The 22,292-nt window shown below is 41.4% G+C and overlaps 2 protein-coding genes across 7 annotated transcripts in view; both read right to left on the bottom strand.

Moving 5' to 3' along the window:
• TXNRD1 (thioredoxin reductase 1) overlaps positions 1-22,292 on the bottom strand; it is a 125,653-nt gene that overhangs the window by 38,850 nt on the left and 64,511 nt on the right. For all 6 annotated transcript variants that reach the window (XM_047740407.1, XM_047740410.1, XM_047740411.1 and 3 more), the window contains 3 exons: positions 8,215-8,337; positions 6,712-6,784; positions 4,391-4,510 (listed from right to left, as the gene is read on the bottom strand). In XM_047740407.1, the coding sequence (XP_047596363.1) occupies positions 4,391-4,510; positions 6,712-6,784; positions 8,215-8,337 (316 nt within the window). The remainder of the gene's footprint in view (positions 1-4,390; positions 4,511-6,711; positions 6,785-8,214; positions 8,338-22,292) is intronic.
• EID3 (EP300 interacting inhibitor of differentiation 3) lies at positions 15,955-18,770 on the bottom strand. Its single transcript, XM_047740414.1, has one exon. It carries the CDS (start codon positions 17,869-17,871, stop codon positions 16,762-16,764), a length of 1,110 nt encoding a protein of 369 aa, XP_047596370.1. The 5' UTR covers positions 17,872-18,770; the 3' UTR covers positions 15,955-16,761.

Raw genomic sequence — 22,292 nt, 5'->3', positions numbered from 1 at the left:
GTCCTGTAAAATGCAAATTCTTACTTTATAAAACTACTGGTGGTAAATGGATCCTTGCTGGACTATGGATGGTAACATACCTGGAACCCTAGTTCTCTAGAGCCACACTGCCTTCTGATAACAGCCCAAATCCACCACCTACTTGAATTCCCAAACACTCCCTGGATACTCCACACATCCCCACTCATCCCACCTGCCGGTATAGTCCAGCATTTCTCCTATGTCTCTAGATTCAGCCAGCTTGGTCTATCAGTTATAACCCAATGCTAAGCTTCTGCAATATAGATTCTCGCGGAGCAGGTAAGGCATGTAATTTACTTGTGTGTGACATTAATGACCACCACAGCAGCTGGATCTTAGAGCCAGCTGTCTGTTGCTTCTGATCTGACCATATCCTACTAAAGAAAGCTGGGCCACACTCTTAACTTCAACAAGAGTAATCAGACTAACCAAACTTGTGGTATCTTTAACATCTTCAGTGTACCTACTTATTTGAACTTCAAAACACCTAAAGAGGTACAGATTACTTCCATGATATACACAGGGAGATCAAGGATGGATGATCTACCAAAGGCCACACACTGATTCAGTGGCAATCACAGATACACTCTATGTGAAACATCAAGTGTGTGTAAGAAGAACTGATCCTGTAACCTCACAATCATCTTGCTTTCTTTGTAATGATAATGGAATCCTAAAACCAAATATTTAACTTTTTAAAGGCATATTTAATTCCTGAACACAGGGGAACTCAAATTAATAAATCTAAAAAATATAAAGCAAACAAATCTTCCAGAAAGGATCAATTCATCCAGTTTACATGACTGAGCTCTAGTAATCTTTTTTTTTTAAGGCTTGAGACTTTCTTTGTACAATCTGAGTTTGGAGCATTAGAAAAAGAGCAGATCACAGCTGAGTCCTACACATGTCACTCCCCATCACAGTCAGATTCAGTTCTGCTGCGTGGTCCAGCTCCCTCTTTTCCTTCACCATGCCTAGAGCTATCTACAGTGTCAGAGAACACTTCCCAGAACACTGGAGCACTGCTATTTGGTCAAGGACATAAGATTAGACATGTTTCTATTTAAAAAATGCAAACTAAGGAGTGCCTGGGTGGCTCAGTGGGCTGAGCCTCTGCCTTCGGCTCAGGTCATGATCCCAGGGTCCTGGGATCCAGCCCCGCATTTGGGCTCTCTGCTCAGCAGGGAGCCTGCTTCCCCTCCTCTCTCTGCCTGCCTCTCTGCCTACTTGTGATCTCTGTCAAATAAATAAATAAATCTTTAAAAAAAAAAAAAAAAAGCAAACTAAGCCTTCACGCTTCATCTTTGGGAACAGGGATCAGCAGCCTCTAGGAGTTTCTCATTTGAAAAATACACTGCCAAGATTCCTTCTTGCTCTAAGACCTAATGATATAAAGTGACATTTGTCTAAATCCACTGTACTCCTCACTACAACCACTTTAAAAAGAGGGAGGTGGCAGCCGCTCCCTCAGTGGTGGGTCCTGACAGACACGGCAGACTTTTCCCACCAAGCCCAGCCTGGGTCTCTGCTAGGCCACAGCTAGCTTCAGAAGTCTCAAGGCTCAAGAGAAAAATGAAAGATAACACAGTAAACAAACAATGAAGTTTCCATTTAGGAAGACTGAAGGGATTTAAATACAGGGAACAGCTCTCATCAAAACCTTTGGGATTGCTGCTGCCAGCAAATACAAGAGGAGGAAGGTATAAAAAGAGAAAATTATATATTTCTAACACTAAAACCTGGAAAAAGGGAAGACGCACAAGGGTAAAACTGTTAATTTAGTTGAACAAGTAATCTCTTTAAAGACAGACTAGGATTTGGTCCAAGTCTTAAAACCCCATTAAAACTCAAGGGGCTTTGCCTGGTCGATGTCTCGACCTGGACCGTGCTAGTAGTAGTGGCTCTTTATTAGCCCAGTGGCTACACATTCATTAGTTGTTTGTTATATAATTTAGAAATAAACTCAACATAAATAAGCATAGCTAGTGTTTATTGTCACCTGACAGCGACAGAAATATTCTGCTGGAAAGAGCGGTCAATTCACCAAATTCTATTTCACCACCCACCTGATTACTGAATTTATTAGAATTATACTTGGTTGGCCCTGTTAATAAAACTTCACATTCAGCAGAGGCCTGTATTTAACTCTTTTTAAGACTCTAAAGACTCACTATATACTTCTACGTTTCTAATTTAAGCAATTCTGTTTCCCTGACTATTTTCCTGAGAATGACTAGCTTAAAACTAACAGCAGTTAGTACAACACACCAAATTTAAGTACTAGATCACTATATGATGAATAAAAATTGTGTGACTGAGTTACATAGCACTGTTATTTACCTAGATTTAAGAGACAGTGGATGCATTCACTACAGATGACAGTATATGGAAATAATAAAACTGCATAAATCAAAATTTGCTTGGAACAACTTTACCTTTTCCAAAAAATTCTAGACTTTTTCAGATGAATATCCTTGTTACATGTCCTCTTTAAGAGGGAACTAACTTGGTTCAAATATACAACTTCCTATAATGTCTGTAAATGTTTTTCTACATCCCATTAAACAAAGAACCAAGTGCTTGGCAGAGTCTACTCCAATTTATGGAAACTGAATGGAAGAATTAAAAGCAGCAAGTCCAGAGGAAGGGACAGAAACTGTGTGATGAGTTGCAGCTATCTGAACCACACTGCTGCACTCAATCCTCACGCGGTGAATGGCAAAGTCAGGTTGTGCCCAGGCCTACCTACTACAATAACCTACATTTTAACGTACCAGGAGGGCTGGGCGAAGCAAGCTCTTAACCCAAGGGACCCAGAATACTGGCAAAGACTGTGTGTCCCCACTTAACTAACGTCACCAATTCTACCTCTGGGCTTCCAGGGAACGTGGTCTGCCTAATCAATGATATTAGTGCATCAGTGATTAGTGCAATCTGCACACCTATACAATTTGTATTACTCATCTCTGTATTTCCCCAGCACAGACTGCACTGCAAATAGTGGCCGCTCAATAGCAGTATTATGTAACTACACTAGTAGAATTTCTAAAACGTCTATGAAGAAGCCTAATACACTAACTAAAGGGAGACGTCTTGTTAACCAGGTACATTAAAAGTAGGTTTCCAGGAAGGGCAGAGTGTATGAATGGTAGAGTCAGTGGGGAGACATGCAAGAGTAAATAATAACTTGGGGGGGGGTGGGAAGAGGTGAGACTAGAGGTGGACTAGATTATGTGTTAAATTCATATTCCGTAGGTCAAAAGTGTCGCCTCGACTGCCCTTTTTGTTGGCAAGAGGAAAGGACATGAGGCATGATACCTCAGAAATAAATAATGAAACTCTTAGTACCAGCCTCAGACCCCAAAGGTCATGGACAGAGAATAGCCTTGTAAGGATATGAGGAAAGAGAGATGACCCCAGAATAAGAACACTTTTAAAGTAACTGATTCTCTAAGACTCCAGAGTTGGAGAAAAAGTACCGTTGATTTTGGGGCACCTGGGTAGCTCAGTGGGTTAAAGCCTCTGCCTTCGGCTCAGGTCATGATCCCAGGGTCCTGGGATCGGGCCCCGCATCGGGCTCTCTGCTCAGCAGAGAGCCTGCTTCCTTTCCTTTCTCTCTGCCTACTTGTGATCTGTCAAATAGGTAAAATCTTAAAAAAAAAAAAAAAAAAAAAGTACTGTTGATTTCAAACAGGAAGTAAAGGCATGAAACAGGAAGCAGAACTAATCTGAATAGGGGCAAAATGTTTCAAAAACATGTATTTATGCCTTATTTTAGTATTTAATAAACTATTAATCGAAACTCAGAAAAGCTACAAAATAAATTTCTCTTCAACTTTCCTAGGGTTGCCAGGATACTCTAGATGCTTTATACAACAAAGACTAGCCATCTCCCCCACACCCAAAACATCAGCTCATGAACGGATTCCTTTGGAGAGAGAAAAATGAAACTTCAGAGGTAAGCAAATACTTACACTCTTTATGAAACTCTCTATATAAGAATTTATTTGAGGGGCACCTGGCTGGCTCAGTCAGCAGAGTGTACGACTCTTGATCTTGGGGTCATGAGTTCAAGCCCTACACTGGGCAAAGAGATTACTTTAAAATAATAATAATAAAAATAAAGAATTTATCCTAAACATTCTGGTTTTCTATTACAGAGAGGCACTCCAAGTACAGTGTTGGTTCTTACCACAACCGCTATGCAGCTATCTGACACAGAGTAACTATAGTAATTTCATACATAAAAACCATCAACAATAAAAACTCCAGGTCATTTTCTAGTCCCATAAAGATGAATGGGTGCTTTGCAAAATAACAGCTCAAACCCCTCAAAGCACAGACAGAAGAGCAGCTTCTCCCGCCATACCCGTCTCTTCGGTGTTCCAACCATAATTGCGAGAGTCTTGCAGGGCCTGTCCCAACAAAGCCGCTTGGTGCATCAGTTTTTTAGGTATGCAACCCACATTCACACACGTTCCTCCGAGACCTACAACAACATTGAGAAATCAGTTTACATCGAGCACCACAATCCTTCAAAGAAGAGGTCAGTAATTATTACTATGCTATGAAAGGTCATAATTTATTTGCTTAACGTATAAAAACAATACTGTTTTTACAAGTTTATTCCTAAGACTCGTGGCATTTCTAAGCTCAGAGAGCCTTATATATCAAACATAGTAACACATCCTAAAACACAAGAAAAATGAGATTACGACAATTTCCACATATTTCAAAGATTCAGAATTAACTACTAATAAAGATGCCAGAAACTGAAATTTTACTTGGTGCACAATCCTATACTCACTGCCACATCTATGAATAGAACTAAATGGTAAAGGGGTTGTTAAGCTGGCCACAGCTGGACTGCAGTGGGTCTAGAACTGCCAGTAAAATCTGGTGTACGCAAGCTTTTTTTTTTTTAAAGAAGGTGGTCAGGACTCCTGGTAGCTCAGTCAGTTAAGCGTCTGCCTTCGGCTCAGGTCATGATCCCAGGGGTCCGAGGATCAAGTCCCCCATCAGGCTCCTTGCTTAGTGGGGAGTCTGCTTCTCCCTCTGCTTCTGCACACTCTCTCTCTCTCTTCCTCTCTGACAAATAAATAAATAAATAATCTTAAAAAAAAAAAAGTGGCCTACAGCTTTTGTGCATTCTCACAAAAGGATTCATGACGACCAAAACAAACAAAAAACCAAAAGGTTTAGCATCTCTAAGCTTAAAGAACATGGTGATAGACTGTCTGCATTGAAACAAAATGTAGGCAGAGTGAGAGGAAGAGAAAATGGTAAAGGAGTGCCAGACCAGATGGCAGTGGACTTCACATAAGCCTCTGAAGAGAATGCTTCCAGACTGCGACTAGGGACTGTTAAGCTCCGTAGGTGGGAGCAGCCATACCCAATACAAGAAGAGTGACTGATACCAAACTGACACCTAATATATATTTGCTGAATGGATCAATTAGAAACTCAGACACTCTCCTATCCAGAGTTCCTGTTTCTTGCTTCTTAAGCTAAGCTGTCTTGTTAAGATTTATGTATCACACCAATCCCCTTCTCAAAGGCTTCCTACTATGCTCTAGTTAGATCCAGATTCCTCATCTTGACCTACCAGGACCAGTACACCCTGACACCTGCCCTCCTCTCCATTCTTAGTTCCAGCTCATACCACCTGTGCTAAATTCATGAAGGACTCCCAACTGCCTCAGGGCCTTTGTATGTTCTATTCCGTGACAGAAACTGAAAAAAGTCCCTTGAAAGGTTGTTCCTCAGCTCTTGGCATAGTTGGTTCTTTCTTATCTTTTGGCCTCATCTAAAGGCCACCTCTTCAGAGGCCTTCTCTGATAATTCTCTCAGAGTTAAACTCTTTCCTCTACCCAGTTCCTCTCTTTTCCACCATATAATTTTTTGTAGTACCACTTATTATAATTCATAAAGTTCTTGCTTATCTTTTGTCTCCCCACTAGCATGTAAACTCCACAAGGGCAGGAACTTCATGTCTACCGAATCCACTGCTATATTCTCCAATGCCCTAGTTCATAAGAAGTGTTTAATTAATATTTGTGGAATAAATGAGTAAGGACCATTTAATTCACCAAGACTCAGAAGCAGCATGGGCTATTCATTAAGATATCTAATTCCAGGGCGCCTGGGTGGCTCAGTGGGTTAAGCCGCTGCCTTCAGCTCAGGTCATGATCTCAGGGTCCTAGGATCGAGCCCCGCATCGGGCTCTCTGCTCAGCAGGGAGCCTGCTTCCTCCTCTCTCTCTGACTGCCTCTCTGCCTGCTTGTGATCTCTCTCTGTCAAATAAATAAATAAAATCTTAAAAAAAAAAAAAAAAAAAGATATCTAATTCCAGTTCTTGCTGAATGTAGGAACTGGTTTTAGAACAGAAATCCACAGGTAAATTTTTAAACTTTCAGTTACAAAGCCCCTAATTTTACAAGGTTACTCAAATATTTAGCTTTAAATCATTATAATAGCTGTGGATAAGGTTTTGCATTATCTTGACTCTGCCAAAACACCCCTAAATTTTCAACATTTAACTGGAGTCCGTTTTAACAGCACAAGTGAGAGAGATGTATATATACATATTTTAATTTTTAAATTTTTAATTGGGTTTTAGGAGCCATTTAAGCCAATACCAGGGAAAACCCTGCTTTTACAAATTCACTTCTAAGATATTTTAAAGCTTACCCCATCTAGTTCCATGAGGGGTTGGAGTGACAAAATCCAGGACCATTACCTTCTTGTCATATTTGGCTGCCTCCTAGAAAACAAAAGCATTAAAATCAATTGGAAAGGTGAACATGATAGACTAGAAATGGACTTTTAAAACTCTAAGCTATTCTTACTAAATTATAGTGCCTAAGGCATAACCAGTTATTACTGCCTTGGAATTTCATATACAAGATGATTAGCATGATTCCAAGATAAAAATTAAGCAATATTCAGATAGTCCTAAGAGTAGTTTTAAAGAATATGCAGAGTACAGTTATAAAACCGTCAGCTAGAAACGCTAGAATCCTCTTATAAAATTCCACTCACACAATAATACATTAGGCAATAATCCGAAAAACCTGTGGTCATTTCTAAGCAAAAATTGAGTATCTAATTAAAAAGATTTATGATAGCCTATATAACTCTTAACTCAATCTGTATCCTATAAGCATTTTTTAAAGAACTTTTAAGTTTTATCTAACTCAATATCTAGGCAGAATATTGGAAACATTTTTCTTCTAAAATTGTCAGATTTCTTAAAATTTCATGTGAAGAGCCAATGAAAAAGTTGACGATATCTATAAGGTTTCCAAATCAATTTTAGAGAAGTGACGACAACAGTCATAAGTTCATTTTACAGAGTACCCTTTATCCTTCTCAGAAAATAAGCTTTGTGTATTGGCAACGAGACCTCCAGGTTATCTGAAAGGACCTGAGCCTACGAGTCCTTTCAAACCACCAGAACTAGAGTAAAATACAACTGCTATTACTCCTGTATCATTTACAACAGAGTAGTACTTCATGCCGGATGCTGGCCTGCTCTCCTCATTTGGGCTGCTTCGTTTGAACCTACTTTTACTCATCCACAAGCTACACCTCAGGGGAGTATAACCAACTCATCTTTTAAAAGTACCTGCTGGGGAAGGATGACAGGCCCCAGGCCCCTCACACACGGAAAATGTATCTCAGTTTAGGGCCAGAAGCCTCACTCCTTAACCTCCCTTACATATACACTCTCTACCCCACTACACCTAAGCTGGAGTTAGTGGTTATTCTTGTAGTTCAGTTCATATACAAAGGAGGCAAGCATTTTTAACGATTAAGTTTAAGAAATCCAGCTGCTCTTCATTTTTCTATTGGGGATGAGGGAAATCATCAAAGTGAAAACCTATATTAGTATTTATAAAGAGTAAGATCTATAATTTCAAACCACTTCTATATGCCTTTATTAGCTTTGAAAAGTCAGCCAAACTTAAAATGAATCAAATTGTGTCCCAAAATATTGGGCCTGGTACTGCTATACAGAAGTACTTTCATAAAGAAGATACAGTTCAACCTGGAAAAATGATTTATAAAATAGTTCCTTTATAAATATGTCCTGCCCAAGTTAATGTGCAAAATGCCCCCAGAGTGGCTCAAATTCCAGTCAGGAATATGGCGATTCCCACCAACACCCAGACAACACACAAGGAGCCTTGCCTTAGCAGCTGCCAGTCCTCCTGAGCCCCCTCCGATGATGATGAGGTCGTAGTCATAGGCCTCAGGGAGATCCTCGGAGCCATTCATTTTCAGTAGCTTTTGAAGTCTGCCCTCCTGATAAGCCTAAAGAAAAACAACAACGGGGGAAATAATGGAACTTAAAAACAACGAAGTCTGAAAAGTTCTGTAAGAAAACCTTTCTTTAAAGAAAAGCAAAAGGAGGGCGCCTGGGTGGCTCAGTGGTTTAAGCCGCTGCCTTCGGCTCAGGTCATGATCTCGGGGTCCTGGGGTCGAGTCCCGCATGGGGCTCTCTGCTCAGCAGGGAGCCTGCTTCCCTCTCTCTCTCTCTGCCTGCTTCTCTGTCTACTTGTGATCTCTCTCTGTCAAATAAATAAATAAAATCTTTTAAAAAAAAATTTTTCAAAGGAAAAATACTAATTTATATTACAGCACCCAACTAGAAAATGTGTAACGCTCCTTTCAAGCGGTGTGCAGCGATGTGCTTTCCTTAGAACGGTCCAAGTACCTTTGCACGTGATGGAGAGCTGCCGCAGAGACGTTTCTGAAGTACTTCTACGTACATTAGGGCCTGACATTCCAACAAGATCAAACTAGTCCTAAATCAAGTCTCACCATCAGTCCTTTTTTCCTAGAATTATTACACCAGGATTCAAACTAGGTTTTTAAAACACGTGTACCTGGGACGCCTGGGTGGCTCAGTTGGTTGGAGGACTGCCTTCGGCTCAGGTCATGATCCCGGAGTCCAGGGATCAAGTCCCACATCGGGCTCCCAGCTCCACGGGGAGTCTGCTTCTCTCTCTGACCTTCTCCTCGCTCATGCTCTCTCTCACTGTCTCTCTCTCAAATAAATAAATAAAATCTTTAAAACATGTGTACTGTATGTTTTTAATAAAAGTATCAATTCCTGGGAATGCCTGGGTAGCTCAGTCGGTTAAGCGTCTGCCTTCAGCTCAGGTCATGATCCCAGAGTCCTGGAATACAGCCCAGGGGGCTCCCTCTGCCTGCCACTCTCTCTCTGACAAATAAATAAATAAAATCTTAAAAAAAACTATCACTACCAGTCAGCAGCATCTTTATTTTCTACTGTCAAAGGTACAACAATGAGCAGGCTGAGGTCTTCAGTTAAGACAGGGTCCTGGCAAACGGCAACTGAAACAGATCAGCCAAGTACTTGAGACTTTTCTACATTGTTTAAGTAAAAATTCAGAAAAAAATCATTAGTTTGTAAGGGCCTACTTAGCCAGAGTGAGCCATTTTGTTGTTTATGCAGTAAACTTAGATTGAACCTGCCCCTTCCCCCCAAGAGGAAAGCGCTTAGAAACAGAATTGGTGAAATACGGCCAAATAGCCCTAATAACGGAGCACAGATACCAGGACATGTCAGGCTGGGCAGAGATAACGGAGCCCAGATACAAGGACGTGTCCGGCCAGGTGGAAACGTCCAATCAGTGAAAGCGCACGTATTACCTCCCTACCCGCCAAGGATGAGCCAAGCCAGGTGGAGACACCCAATGAGGAAAGCACCTCCCTAACCACCCAAGAATGTGGGCCCTGCCTTTTGGGCACCAAATCTGACCAGAGTGATAGGCTAGTTCAAATAACTACTATAGGGTGAACTGTAATTCAATTGGCCACCTGTGTGTGGCCAGGCTCAACCACATGGCCTTTGGTCTATAAAAGTTAGTCTGTGAGGCTGGGAGGGGTCGCCTCTTTCCAAGAGACAGCCCTGGCCGGTCAGTTTGACTCTCGATGCTTGACGCGAAATAAAGCCCTGCTTAACTTTCGCTTTGTATCAGTCTCGTCCTTTTGTCTATGGACCCTTTCAAGTTGACATTTCACTGCATGAGAAATTAAATATAAAAGTCCCTGATTTTCAAAGGCATTTTTTCTTCTTTTTTTTTTTTTTAAAGATTTTCTATTTTTATTTGACACAGAGAGAGAGAGAGATCACAACTAGGCAGAGAGGCAGGCAGAGAGACAGAGAGGGAAGCCGGCTCCCCGCTGAGCCTGATGCGGGGCTCGATCCCAGGACCCCGAGATCATGACCTGAGCCAAAGGCAGAGGCTTAACCCAATGAGCCACCCACACACCCCTCAAAGGTATTTTCAATAAGCAAAGATAAGAAGGAGGATGGAGGAGGCTAAATGAATAAACACGACTCTACAAAGCTTACTTTTTTTTTAAGAACACATTTTACTTTTTTATTATATATTCTTAGTTTTAAGTAATCTCTCCATCCAACATGCAGCTCAAACTCACAAACCCAAGATACTCTACTGACTGAGCCAGCTGGGTGCCCCTCAGGCTTACCTCTTTCATCTACCTGTGCATGAGGCCTCCTGTAATTTATTTAGGATTTAGTTTCCATGTACTTGCCACATAACAAGCTTTGTAATATAAATATTATAGACTTTTAATTTTTTAAAAACTATTTAATTCCACTAGCTTTTATATACATTTCATATTAGCTTGGAAGACTGTTCTGGTAATATATTTAATATTACCTTTTATTAAAACAAAAATCTGTGGTAACGTGAGACAATGGTTGGAAACACTGTTAACAGGCACTAAAAAAGTTTTTGTAAAAATCAAATTTTAATCTCAACAGTCAAAAAGAGCCCCCAAACTTACCAGCCCAGACTGCGTATTTTTCTCCTGCCTACCATCAGCTGTAGGGGGTGAAGGGCAGAGGTTAGGGTCAGTAGAGCAGGGTTCTTGGGATGCGGAAGGGGGTGCAGCAGAAGAAGGTGAAGGAGGAGGCACGGCACTGTGGCTGGCCCTTGGCAGAGTGGCAGGTACACATGGTGGCTTGGGGACTGAAGGGAGCACACGTGGAAACCAGCAACAATGGGGACCAGACGGCCTCACCCTGACCGTCTGTACAAAAGGTCTAACATGAGAGGCTGGTAAACACAGCCAGTATTCGTGAACTTGCATTATGGCAGAAGCTCCTCCTTCAACAGAAGGCACTGTAGGGGGAAAAACAATTTGGTAATAACAATAGCCATTCAGATCAAAGGATCAATATAAGCTTCAGATAACAAGCATTACTCCCTAGTTGCTCTCAAAGAGCATAGGCTGACTTGCTGCCTTAAAAGAATTAACTAATAAGTGCAGCTAGATGTTCTTCTGGAAAAATAACATGACCATTTTTAATCTCAGCCTCAATTTTATCTACAAGTACTTGACACAGCCACTGCCAGAACAGAGTCATTGGCTGTCTAAACGGAAACTACCCATTTCATAACCACCCCCTTAATATATCTACTAGAAGAAAGAAAATGCACTGTCATGCTGAAAAGCCACATACTCCCTCTACCAATGTGTAATCTGTTCTGTACTGAAATTCTGGATCATACCAGATTCTTATAGTTCATGCTGGAAGTAAAACTGTATCAACCAGTGTACAGATTTTACAAAGAAAGCTGAGTGAGCCTGAACTTCATAAAGTAAAATCAGTAAGATACAGGAAACTAAAGCATTCCACTGACCCCAGAACTAAACATGGTGTTTTAAAATTGTAATCCAACTTAAAACTGAAATTCTGTCAATAAGGTCCAAGTTAAGTGGTTTCCCACCTGAAATATATATGTAAGACGGATTGTAGAAAACAGCTCACCCAGGTGTGTACAGATGGGTAAGGAGAGAAGGAGAAAAATGTCCCCTATTTTCCTCCAATTATGAGTGTTAGAAATAGTGACCATCAACTGTAGTAGCTGACAAAAAACAGGAATTCTTAAACTTTTTAGTCTCAGGATCCTTTTCAAACCTTGAATTATTTAGGACCCCAAAAAGCTATGGTTAATGTGAGGCTTATTTATAAATTTCAGTATATTAGAAATTAAAACTAAGAAAGAAATTTTAATATTAAAATATTTTAAATTATTACAATATTAAAAATCCTAAGTATTACTGTTAAACATAACATAAACAATAATCTTTTAATTAGTGGGAAGAGTGGCATTTTATATCTTTGTAATTCTCTTTAATGTCTGTCTTAATAGAACACCGCTCCTGTCTTTTCTGCATTCAGTCTATTACAACATCACCTGTCTGGAAAACTCCATGGTAGACTTGCAAAAGAGTTGTAACAAAACAAAAAAGCATCTTAGTAGTATTATAACAAAACAGGTATAGTCGTATTATAACAGTAGTATTACAACAAATATTATAATAGCAGTATTATAACAAAAAAGCATCTTTTTTTAAAAGATTTTATTTATTAATTTGACAGAGAGAGAGAGAGGCAGAGCGGCAGGCGGTGGGGGGGCGCGGGATGCTGGCTCCCCACTGAGCAGAGAGCCCGATGCAGGGCTCAATCCCAGGACCCCGAGATCATGACTCGAGCCAAAGGCAGAGGCTTAAACCACTGAGCCACCCAGGCGCCCCAACAAAAAAGCATCTTAGTAGTATAGAAATAATTCTGACATCAAGGCCTTCCTCTTAGGGCCTCAGGAAGCCCCAGAAAAATGCAGACCGCACTTTTGAGAACCACTGCTTTAGGACTTAAGTGTAATTACACAACACCTTACACCTGCAGGTGTCTGCCAGCCTTAGACACTGGATATTCTTCCATTTCTTCCATTTGTCTCTCTCAGGAACGCCTCTCCCCCACCCCACCCCTAGCAAAACACTGCTGCAGACTCACCTTTGAAAAGGCACAACACAGAAAGTAATTCTAGTGTACCAGATTTCTTTAAAATTAGAATAATCTTGGGTGCCTGGGTGGCTCAGTGGGTTAAGCCGCTGCCTTCGGCTCAGGTCATGATCCCAGGGTCCTGGGATGGAGTCCCGCATCGGGCTCTCTGCTCAGCAGGGAGCCTGCTTCCCTCTCTCTCTCTCTCTCTCTGCCTGCCTCTCCATCTACTTGTGATCTCTCTGTCAAATAAATAAATAAAATCTTTAAAAATAATAAAATAAAATAAAATTAGAATAATCTTTATGTTTCCTTCCCCCAAAACATGAATCTTATCCAAATGTACTAGTTTTTACCATTACACATCAGCTCTGGTGCTAACTGAGCTGGGTTAATGTATGTCCTCTACCACTCTCTAAGCTAGGTGGTGTGGGCTGATCACCTAACCCCTAGGAGTCTGCTTTTTCATTTTTTAAAATGAAGTTAACATACCCTTGTACTTCACCAACCTGCAGGATTTAAGTGAAATAATGACTATCAGCCCAGTGGCTAGTAGGAAAAACCTGTTTAGGTTACTAACTCTCCCCTTCCTAAAGAAGGGAACCTGCAGGGTCCAAAGGCTCCGGCAGAGTCCAGCAGATTCCCCCACACCTCCCTGCACCACATTTCTCCCTTGAAATGCCCTCTTCCCATCAAATCCTGATAAGAGTACATAAACCGCAAGGTTAAATTATTTTTATTCAGTGTACACAAACACATCATCCTTTCCAAAGTAGTCCTTCGGGGCTGGAGGAGGATCCTCCTTGGTTCTTTCACCAACATCCCAAGGCTCCAACACAATGCCCGGTTCTTCCATTAGGTCTCCCTCACGTTCCCAAACAACATTCTCCTTTTGTCCCTCCCCACTCCATTAACACATTATCTTATCCTTATACAAGGCAGGCAGAGGAGACTTCATTACAGTCCAACAGCAACCACGAGGACGGACTTAAGAGGCTGCACTGGTATCTTTAACAATGGAGGAATTATAGGTGGTCTCCAAAAACTGACCCAGGCAAGGAAACAGATTCTGCCCTCAGCCTCTGCAGAACCAGCCCTACTGACACCTTGACTTACAGCCCAGATAAACAGATTTGAGATTTTTAACCTCTAGAGCTATCAGAGAATACGTTTCTGTTGTTTCAAAGCCACTAAAAGTTTGGTAATTTGTTACAGTAGCAAAAGGAAACCAATACACACACTGAAATATAAATCCCATGAGAGATGGTCAATTTTCTGTCCACCACTTTTCCCCCAGTGCCTAGAGCAGTGTCTGCACAGTCAGCCCTCAAGCAATTGCTGAGTAAATAAACAAGTGCCCATTCCAAGATTCCAAGATTCCAATCGCTTGGTAATGGAGTTCCCCAAACAAAGGCAAAAGCATGAGGAAGTCATGAGAAGGGAATCTGCTTCTCCTTCCCCCCTCTACCCCTTCTCCCTGCTTGTTCTCTCTCATTCTCTCTCTCTCAAATAAATAAAAATCTTAAAAAGCTGGGGCGCCTGGGTGGCTCAGATGTTAATTAAGCATCTGCCTTTGGCTCAGGTTATGATCCCAGGGTCCTGGGATCAAGCCCCGCGTTGGGCTCCCTGCTCAGAGGGAAGCCTGCTTCTCCCTCTCCCACTCCCCTTGCTTGTGTGTTCCCTCTCTCAGTGTCTCTCTCTGTCAAATAAATAAAATCTTTAAAAATATATATATTTTTAAAAGCTACAACTTCAGAGAAGGCCCCCAAAACTACCTTCCCCCTAAACCTCTATATGCTCTATTAATGGTTTTAGTCAAGTCTCCAATACTCTAAGTAAAGAGACAGACACTTAACCGAGGAGGAACCTGGAGAGGAGTTTAAAAAAGGGGGGGGGGCAGGATACTGTTGCTACTAACAGATAATTTTCCTCTAATAGCAAAGCTCTGGAAAACCCAAGGAACTTGGTTGGGAAAGACAGGCTCAAGTGAGGATCAGCAAGACCAAATGATACTCCCATGACTGCTAAATAAATCAAAGGGTGGTAGACACCAGGAGGGTTAGCATTCTTTCACATGAAAAAAGGGAAGGAATGGCTCCTTCAGAAAACAACTGAACAACTTTATGAGAAATATCTATTTCGGCTAAAACCCTCAACTATTACTAAGAAACTTGTGCACACATACATTAAGATTGCTCCTGTCAATCTTGACGTCATTTATTTAGTCTTTGGACTTCCCTTCGCTATACCACGCTAGACTTAGGAAGGTTTATTGTTACTTCTATGCAAAACAGATACTTATCCATTTCCCAAATCATGCCTAATAGCAAAATCCACTACTATCAAAGATTAAGTTCCTATAGGGATCAAGAAAAGTAGCCTTCAGGCACCTGACTGGCTGCACAGTCAGTAGAGCATGCGACTCTAGATCTCTGAGTCCTAAGTTCGAGCCCCACGTAGGACATGGAGCCTATTGAAAAAAAAAAAGAAAGAAAAGAAGCTTATTTAGGCATGCTCTATACCTTCAAACTTGTTTTCTTAAAGACCCAAATTTTTGGCATAACCTTAAAACAACTGCAAGCAACAAAAAGAAAAAAGAAAAGAGCTTTTATGGTTAAGTAAAGAACATTTAGGTAAGTTAATTATATACCTCAGTATAGAGAGAGATCATTTCCAGGCATTTAAAGCCCTAACAAGAAATACAAAATTGAACTGGGAATATTCAAAGGTGTTACATAATGAAACACCACTGATTCTGAAGGTCACTAGCAGAGATTACAGTGTTTGGAAACCAGAGGCTAGGGAAGAAATTAACCATGTAGATAAAGACTAGAACTGGTTTTGTGTTTGAAATAATCTGACAAAAATATCTTCGACTTCTGAGGAAACTAATATATAAGGTAACCCAACTGTCACCCAGTTTAGCATTCAAATGGAATAGTTTATTTTTTTTAAGATTTTATTTATTTATTTGACAAAGAGAGAGATCACAAGTAGGCAGAGCAGCAGGCAAAGAGAGAGGGGGGAAGCAGGCTCCCCGCTGAGCAGAGAGCCCGATGTGGGGCTCGATTCCAGGACCCTGGGATCATGACCTGAGCCAAAGGCCTAGAGGCTCAACCCACTGAGCCACCCCGGGGCCCTTCAAATGGAATAGTTTAAAAACAAAAAGAAACAACTCATGAATCTCTGGTGCCATAATTTTTCACAATTCCATGTATTTGACCTCCGTATTCCCCTGCCTAGAATACCTTTCTTCTTTGACCAATCCCTACTCACCTCTCAGCATGCACTTAATTGACACCTCACCTAACAAAAGTAGAATGTCTCTACAGTAGATAAGTCTAATCACAGGAGAAATTATTTAGCTTATGGATACTCATTAATCGTACTGAGTCCTCCTTGAAATGAAGCATGACATCTAGATTTTTTTACATATTATCATTGCTTATTCACTGTCCTATGGATAGTCTTTCTTGACTATTTTTTTCCCCCCACTCTTCCCCCAACCTTGTCAGGTGCCCCATACAAGTTCCCTCTAACAGAGGAAGCAATGCAGTATCAAATAGCGTCATAAAATTGATTTTTTGGTAAATTATCAAATGCCCCTTATGAATCCCAGAGCTAATTTTTATTGATAAAGTCTTAAAGGGCATTTAAAAAAAATCTTCCTGCAAACATGCCAGTGAATAATTTTTTAATAACAGAAGATCATGACAACCTTATAAACTACCAAAAAAAAAAAAATACACTGCACAGTAAAACAATTTCTGGCATTTTTGAAAATACTTTCTCACTTTACATGAAATAGTTATGTGCTTCTGCTTTATTTTACTCTCCATTTTGAGATACTTTAGAAAAGCCACAAAATGCATCCTACATGACGAAAATCCCTAGTAGGAGTTTGTGATCATAGCCTCTGAAATTTCAAAAGTTGCCACAATATTTTTCCAGTCCTGTAAACTCAAAGATATAACTCCTTGTTTCCTGCCATGAGAACAGGGATCATTTCCCTCACCCACTTGGTTAATATTAATTGGCTCTAATATGGGCAGCCTGTCTTGGTCAAGCCTCAGTCTCGCAAAACCATCCCTTATAATGAAAGAAACATAAAATATATTCTCCACAGTACGAGAAAAAGAGTTTGGATCAATCACAAACTCAAAATAGGACACAGGAGTATCAGGATACTTCCGAAAGTAAGTTTGCAACAATCCCAAGATTCTTTCTACTTCTTTTTCTGTTGTTTCTTGATTGTTACTCAGGTCCAACTTCCTCAGCTTTGTAGGCATATCCCCATTTTCTTCCATTTTGAGAGCTTTTTTGTTGTGTTCAAGTCGGGGCCTTGGTGCAGCTTTGGACTTGAATGAACCAAAAATAAAGTGGAATGTCTCAGCTTGCAAAATCCAGGACGATGCCTCCTTCTGTACTGTGTCCCAGAAGGAAAGAACTATATTATCATCAAAGCCATTCAATTCCTCATGTTCATCTTCCATCCAGTTTAGACCCACAAATATAAACAGAAAGTCACAAAACGCTACTTGGTTAAAAAAGCTCAAATCGCAATTTAGTTGCTTTGCTTTTTCTTTACCCAAATCAGAAGCCAGAACAAGAAACTGGGCATCGAGAGCGGCTTCTCTTGTTCGGCTCACTCCATCAAACAGGACATCGGCTTCTTCGAGCGCCTCGGTTAACGAGTCGCTCACGGTGTTCACTAGGTCATCACGGTTCTGCTGGATGTTACAGATGAGCTGCCGGTACTTCTTGCGGATTTTCCGGCATTTCTCCTCGTCACCCGCAAGCCCTAGGAGGCTGGGGTCTATGTTGGCCTCCCCATAGCTGAGGTCGTCAGAGCAACCACCAGCCCCCACCGCCACTCCCACCTTCATGGGCTCCTCCCCATCATCCGCCTGCTTCACAGAGTACGCACTAGCAGCGATGGTCCCCACGGGCTCCTCTCCTTTCTCTACACCTCCCCCGAGGGAACCTTTCTCATCAGACATTTCCGCGACCGGCGCTCTCAGGGGACACTCTGCTAACGGCCTTCACAACGTTTTTCGACAACAGCGGAAACTGAAGGGGGTCTATCGGAGCGGAGGATGTCGGCCCATGCGCACTGGCGACGGCCCGGAGGCCCCGCCCCAGCTCGCTCCGCCTCCCAGAGGCCCCGCCCCGCGGAGCCCAGACCCAGCGCGTTGGCAACCAGCTCGCTGCGGCGCACAGAATGCGCGCAATAATAGGCCCCCTCTCCACCCTGGAATAATACCTGCTCAAGCGACAGCCATTATTTTAGCAATTACTGACAGTGTTCTCTAGCTTTCAAAGAAACGCCCAGAAAATCTTATGCAAAAACTCTATGGGGGGAGGCGGGTTAGGCGCTAAAGGTTCTGCACTTTAAAACATTTGCTGTCACATAATGCAGTCAGGTCAATCTAGGTTTTTCGTTCTTACTAGGATTAAAAGGTAGGGTCTCTGGGGTTCTGTCTTTTTGGAAACTAAGTCTGGCTATGTTGTAAACTGCCTATTAAGCCAAAAATCAGGAGTTGCAGAACGTCCACCACAAATAGGCCGGATTCTCAGCGCTCAATTGCAAGCTGCTGTCTGGAATACATTCATTATACAAATGCACATTAGTAAATAAATACCTTCCGGGCCCTCAAAAGCCAGACCCCTTCCAGCCAAGAGAGGAGGCAGACGCCAGGCAAGTGAGCATCTGAGTCAGCCCAGGGGCAAAGGTGGGGGACTGTCCGGGATTACCCAAGTGACCTCGGTTCTCCACCACCCAAGGGTGGAAGAATAAAGTGGGTTCAGGCTCTGCAAAAGAGCAGTTTATCTGGAAACCTGCCAAAGGGTAAAGGCCACAATCTCCCAATGGAGATAAATCTGAACCCTGAAAGGTGATTAAAGCTACGAAGATATTTTTTTCTTTTGTTTTTAAGGATTTTATTTATTTATTTGACAGAGAGAGAGAGATCACAAGTAGGCAGAGAGGCAGGTAGAGAGAGGAGGAAGCAGGCTCACCGCCGAACAGAGAGCCCGATGCGGGGCTCGATCCCAGGACCGAGATCATGACCTGAGCTGAAGGCAGAGGCTTAACCCACTGAGCCACCCAGGCACCCCAAAGCTACGAAGATTTTAAAAGCAATCTGATATAAGGATATGAAAGCAAATGCTGTGAATCAAGAGACTACACTGGAAAATTCACCCACTAGTTCACTGGAAATTCAGTACAGTTGGAACAAAGGGCTTAGCTCATCAGTCTCACAAGCAGCAAAGTATATGTAACAATAAGAAATACATTTTGTTTTTAAAGAAAACAAAAAAAAGTGCACTCTCAACCCACAAGCTTTTCACTTCAACAGGTGCCCCTTTAATAGGGCAGAGGACACCACAGCCAGAACACCACACTGTACCTGTCAACCTGGGTTTCAAGGCACCAGGAAGTAAATTAGCCCTATATTCCTTCTTATGAATCTAAACTAGTTCATTTTTCCTTGTCTTTAGCAGAAAGTTTCTTACAAATGCATGTACAGCAAAACCTAGTATTCAATTTCTCTAAACTTTTTATATTATTCTTCACCTACCACAATTTTTTTTTAAGATTATTTATTTGAGAGAGAGAGAGAGAGGAGCAGAGGGAGAGGGACAACCAGACTCCACACTGAGCCCCATGCAGGGATCCATCCCACAAGGCTGAGATCACAACCTGAGCCCAAATCAAGAGCTGGAAGCTCAAATGACTGAGCCAACCCAGGGGCCCCTATCATAATTTTAAATAGAGGTAAAATTCGGAGGAAAAAAACATTTATTTTCCAAAAACACCAGGCATTATGGTTATTCATGCATATATATTATCCTGCTGTATCAGACTGAACCTTTCTGAATCAAGAATCTGGTTTTAAATCTTCAAAGCAAAGCTGTTTTCACAAGGATACATTTGAGTACACACACTGCCATATGTAAAGGAATATACATGAGAAACTTTGTTCCAGCACCTACTGCAAGTTATTTGGCACAAAAGATTGATTTCACAGATTAGTGGGAAAAAAGTAGATCCAACACACTGAAAATAAAAGTTTAATGCTTTTCAGAAAGTCAACCTTAACTCTTCTCTGAAATAAAGAAGAAGCAAGAGAAAAGAAAAACAAAAGTGGGCCCCAGGATCACCACAGGACCATATTTTCCTCCCCAAGTTTGACCATTTAAACTATTTCAGTATGTTTTAAATCTTAGATGAAAACACCCAGCTAATTCCGAGTTCCAAAAACAAAAACATTTCCTTTTATAGTTCACCATATTCTTAGGAGCTTCTGATATCCTTTTCAAATTCAATAAAAGCAATTTATAAAAGAATTCCAAAAAATAAACCAACCTTCCCACCCTAAGGTGCCTATTTTCTCCTGTCTCAGAGGAGACAGGAGAAAATTTGCTCTATATAGAGCCTTTCATTTGCTCTATACAGAGCCTTTCATCCAAGAATTTCAAAATGGTTTAGAAAAATAAATGAATTCTCCCAACCTACTTATAAAGTGTTAATAATACCATTTACAGGGATTTCTCAGGAGATAACAACCCACACAACTTGCTCAGAGCAACAGAACACATCAAGGCAGGCATCATATTATTAAGTAGTATTTCCAGTGCCAAATTCATTCATTCTATACTAGCTAGATCCCTGTCCCTAAGAACCTTGGTAACATGTAACTTAGCTCACCCTCAGAAAGTCATACTTGCATAATATTCTGCTTTTTTTTTTTTTTTTTTTAGATTTTATTTATTTATTTCACAGAGAGAGATCACAAGCAGGCAGAGAGGCAGGCAGAGAGAGAGAGAGGAGGAAGCAGGCTCTCCGCCGAGCAGAGAGCCCGATGCGGGACTCGATCCCAGGACCCTGAGATCATGACCTGAGCCGAAGGCAGCGGCCCAACCCACTGAGCCACCCAGGCGCCCAATATTCTGCCTTTTTAATTCTGCATTTAGAGCACAAGGTTTTAATGTTGCTATAAACTAAAAATCTCAAGTCTAACGATTTTCCTTAATCATTTAAAAAATGGGATTTCTACACTTATGAATCCTGAAATCACTAAATAGCAATTTTCTACCCTGAAGTCCAATTACTCATAATAATTATGTAAATGTACCCTAAAAAGAAGGAACAGCAATAAATAATTTCAGTTATGCTGGTAAACTTCTCTTTGGATTGGTAACAGAAAGCAAAAGTGCACTAGCTCTTCAAAGACATCACTAAAGTCTACCATCCCCATTCAGTAAGGCTAGTTCAGGCAACCATGACACACAGCTTGGCCTCCAAGATAACTCAGCTCTTCTCCTCCCCTCTTTTCCTGTTTCAGGAGTTGCTGCCAAGAGCTCAACATGGCCCTTCATTGCCTTTCTTCTTTTCTTCAGTTTTTTATATTTTTCCAGTCCCTTTGCTCCAAGTTCAGACTCATTCATTCCCAGCTCCTAGGCTCTCTCCCACAACCCCCAGTGCTCAACGCAAACATGAGATGGATGTCACAGGTTCAAAGCCTCTCTGCGGCCAAACAAAAAAAGAACTCACCTAGGGTCTGTGGTTTTTTTGTTTTTTGTTTTTAAGATTTTATTTATTTATTTGACAGAGATCACAAGTAGGCAGTGAGGCAGGCAAAGAGAGGGGGAAGCAGGCTCCCTACTGAGCAGAGAGCCCGATGTGGGGCTCGACCCTCATGACCTGAGCCGAAGGCAGAGGCTTTAACCCACTGAGCCACAAGGCGCCCCTGGGTCCGTGGGGTTTTAAACACAGGATTAATCTGTAACAGATGAGCACAGAAGAAACCTCTGGGCCAAAGCCAGGGCCAATCAGGTTTGGGTCCAACACTGGAGCAGATATGCTTATCCTGCTATGAGCTTCCTCCCTGAAGTTTTCTGTTCCTTTTTTCACAGCAGTTTTCTCTCCCCTCATCCTGCCAGGGTATCTATTTAATACTTAACTGAAAAGAGTCTTACTGATAAAAGTGCTAGTTTGAGTTGTCAGATTAGCAGGATGTTAGGTATGTTTTCTCTTTCATCTGAATTTCCTTTAAGGTTATGCTTGAGTGTATATGGTTTTGCTTTGGTTGGTGTTTTAATATTTAAGGTAAACTTTGCCAGGATCAAGGCAGATACACATTTTTAAAAATAACCATGGACAGGGGAAGGAGGGAAACCTGCGTTCTAATCTTGACCTATTACTAGTTTTTAGGTTCTCTTAGGTAGGTCGCTTAACTGCTCAACCTCCAGTTTCCTCATCTGTAATGTGGGAATACTACTATTTACCCGCCATAAAGCTACTGTAAGTATTGAAGGAGAATTGCGTGACAGATCTTATAATATTTTCAATTACTGAATACTTAGTAAATCTAAACCATCCCTTTATCCTGTTTTCACAATGTTTATTAATAAATAT

This window comes from Lutra lutra, chromosome 8 (assembly GCF_902655055.1).
Source record: "Lutra lutra chromosome 8, mLutLut1.2, whole genome shotgun sequence".
Lineage (NCBI taxonomy): Eukaryota > Metazoa > Chordata > Mammalia > Carnivora > Mustelidae > Lutra > Lutra lutra.
Note: the sequence above shows the minus strand (reverse complement) of the source record. Positions and strands in the feature narration are given on the sequence as shown.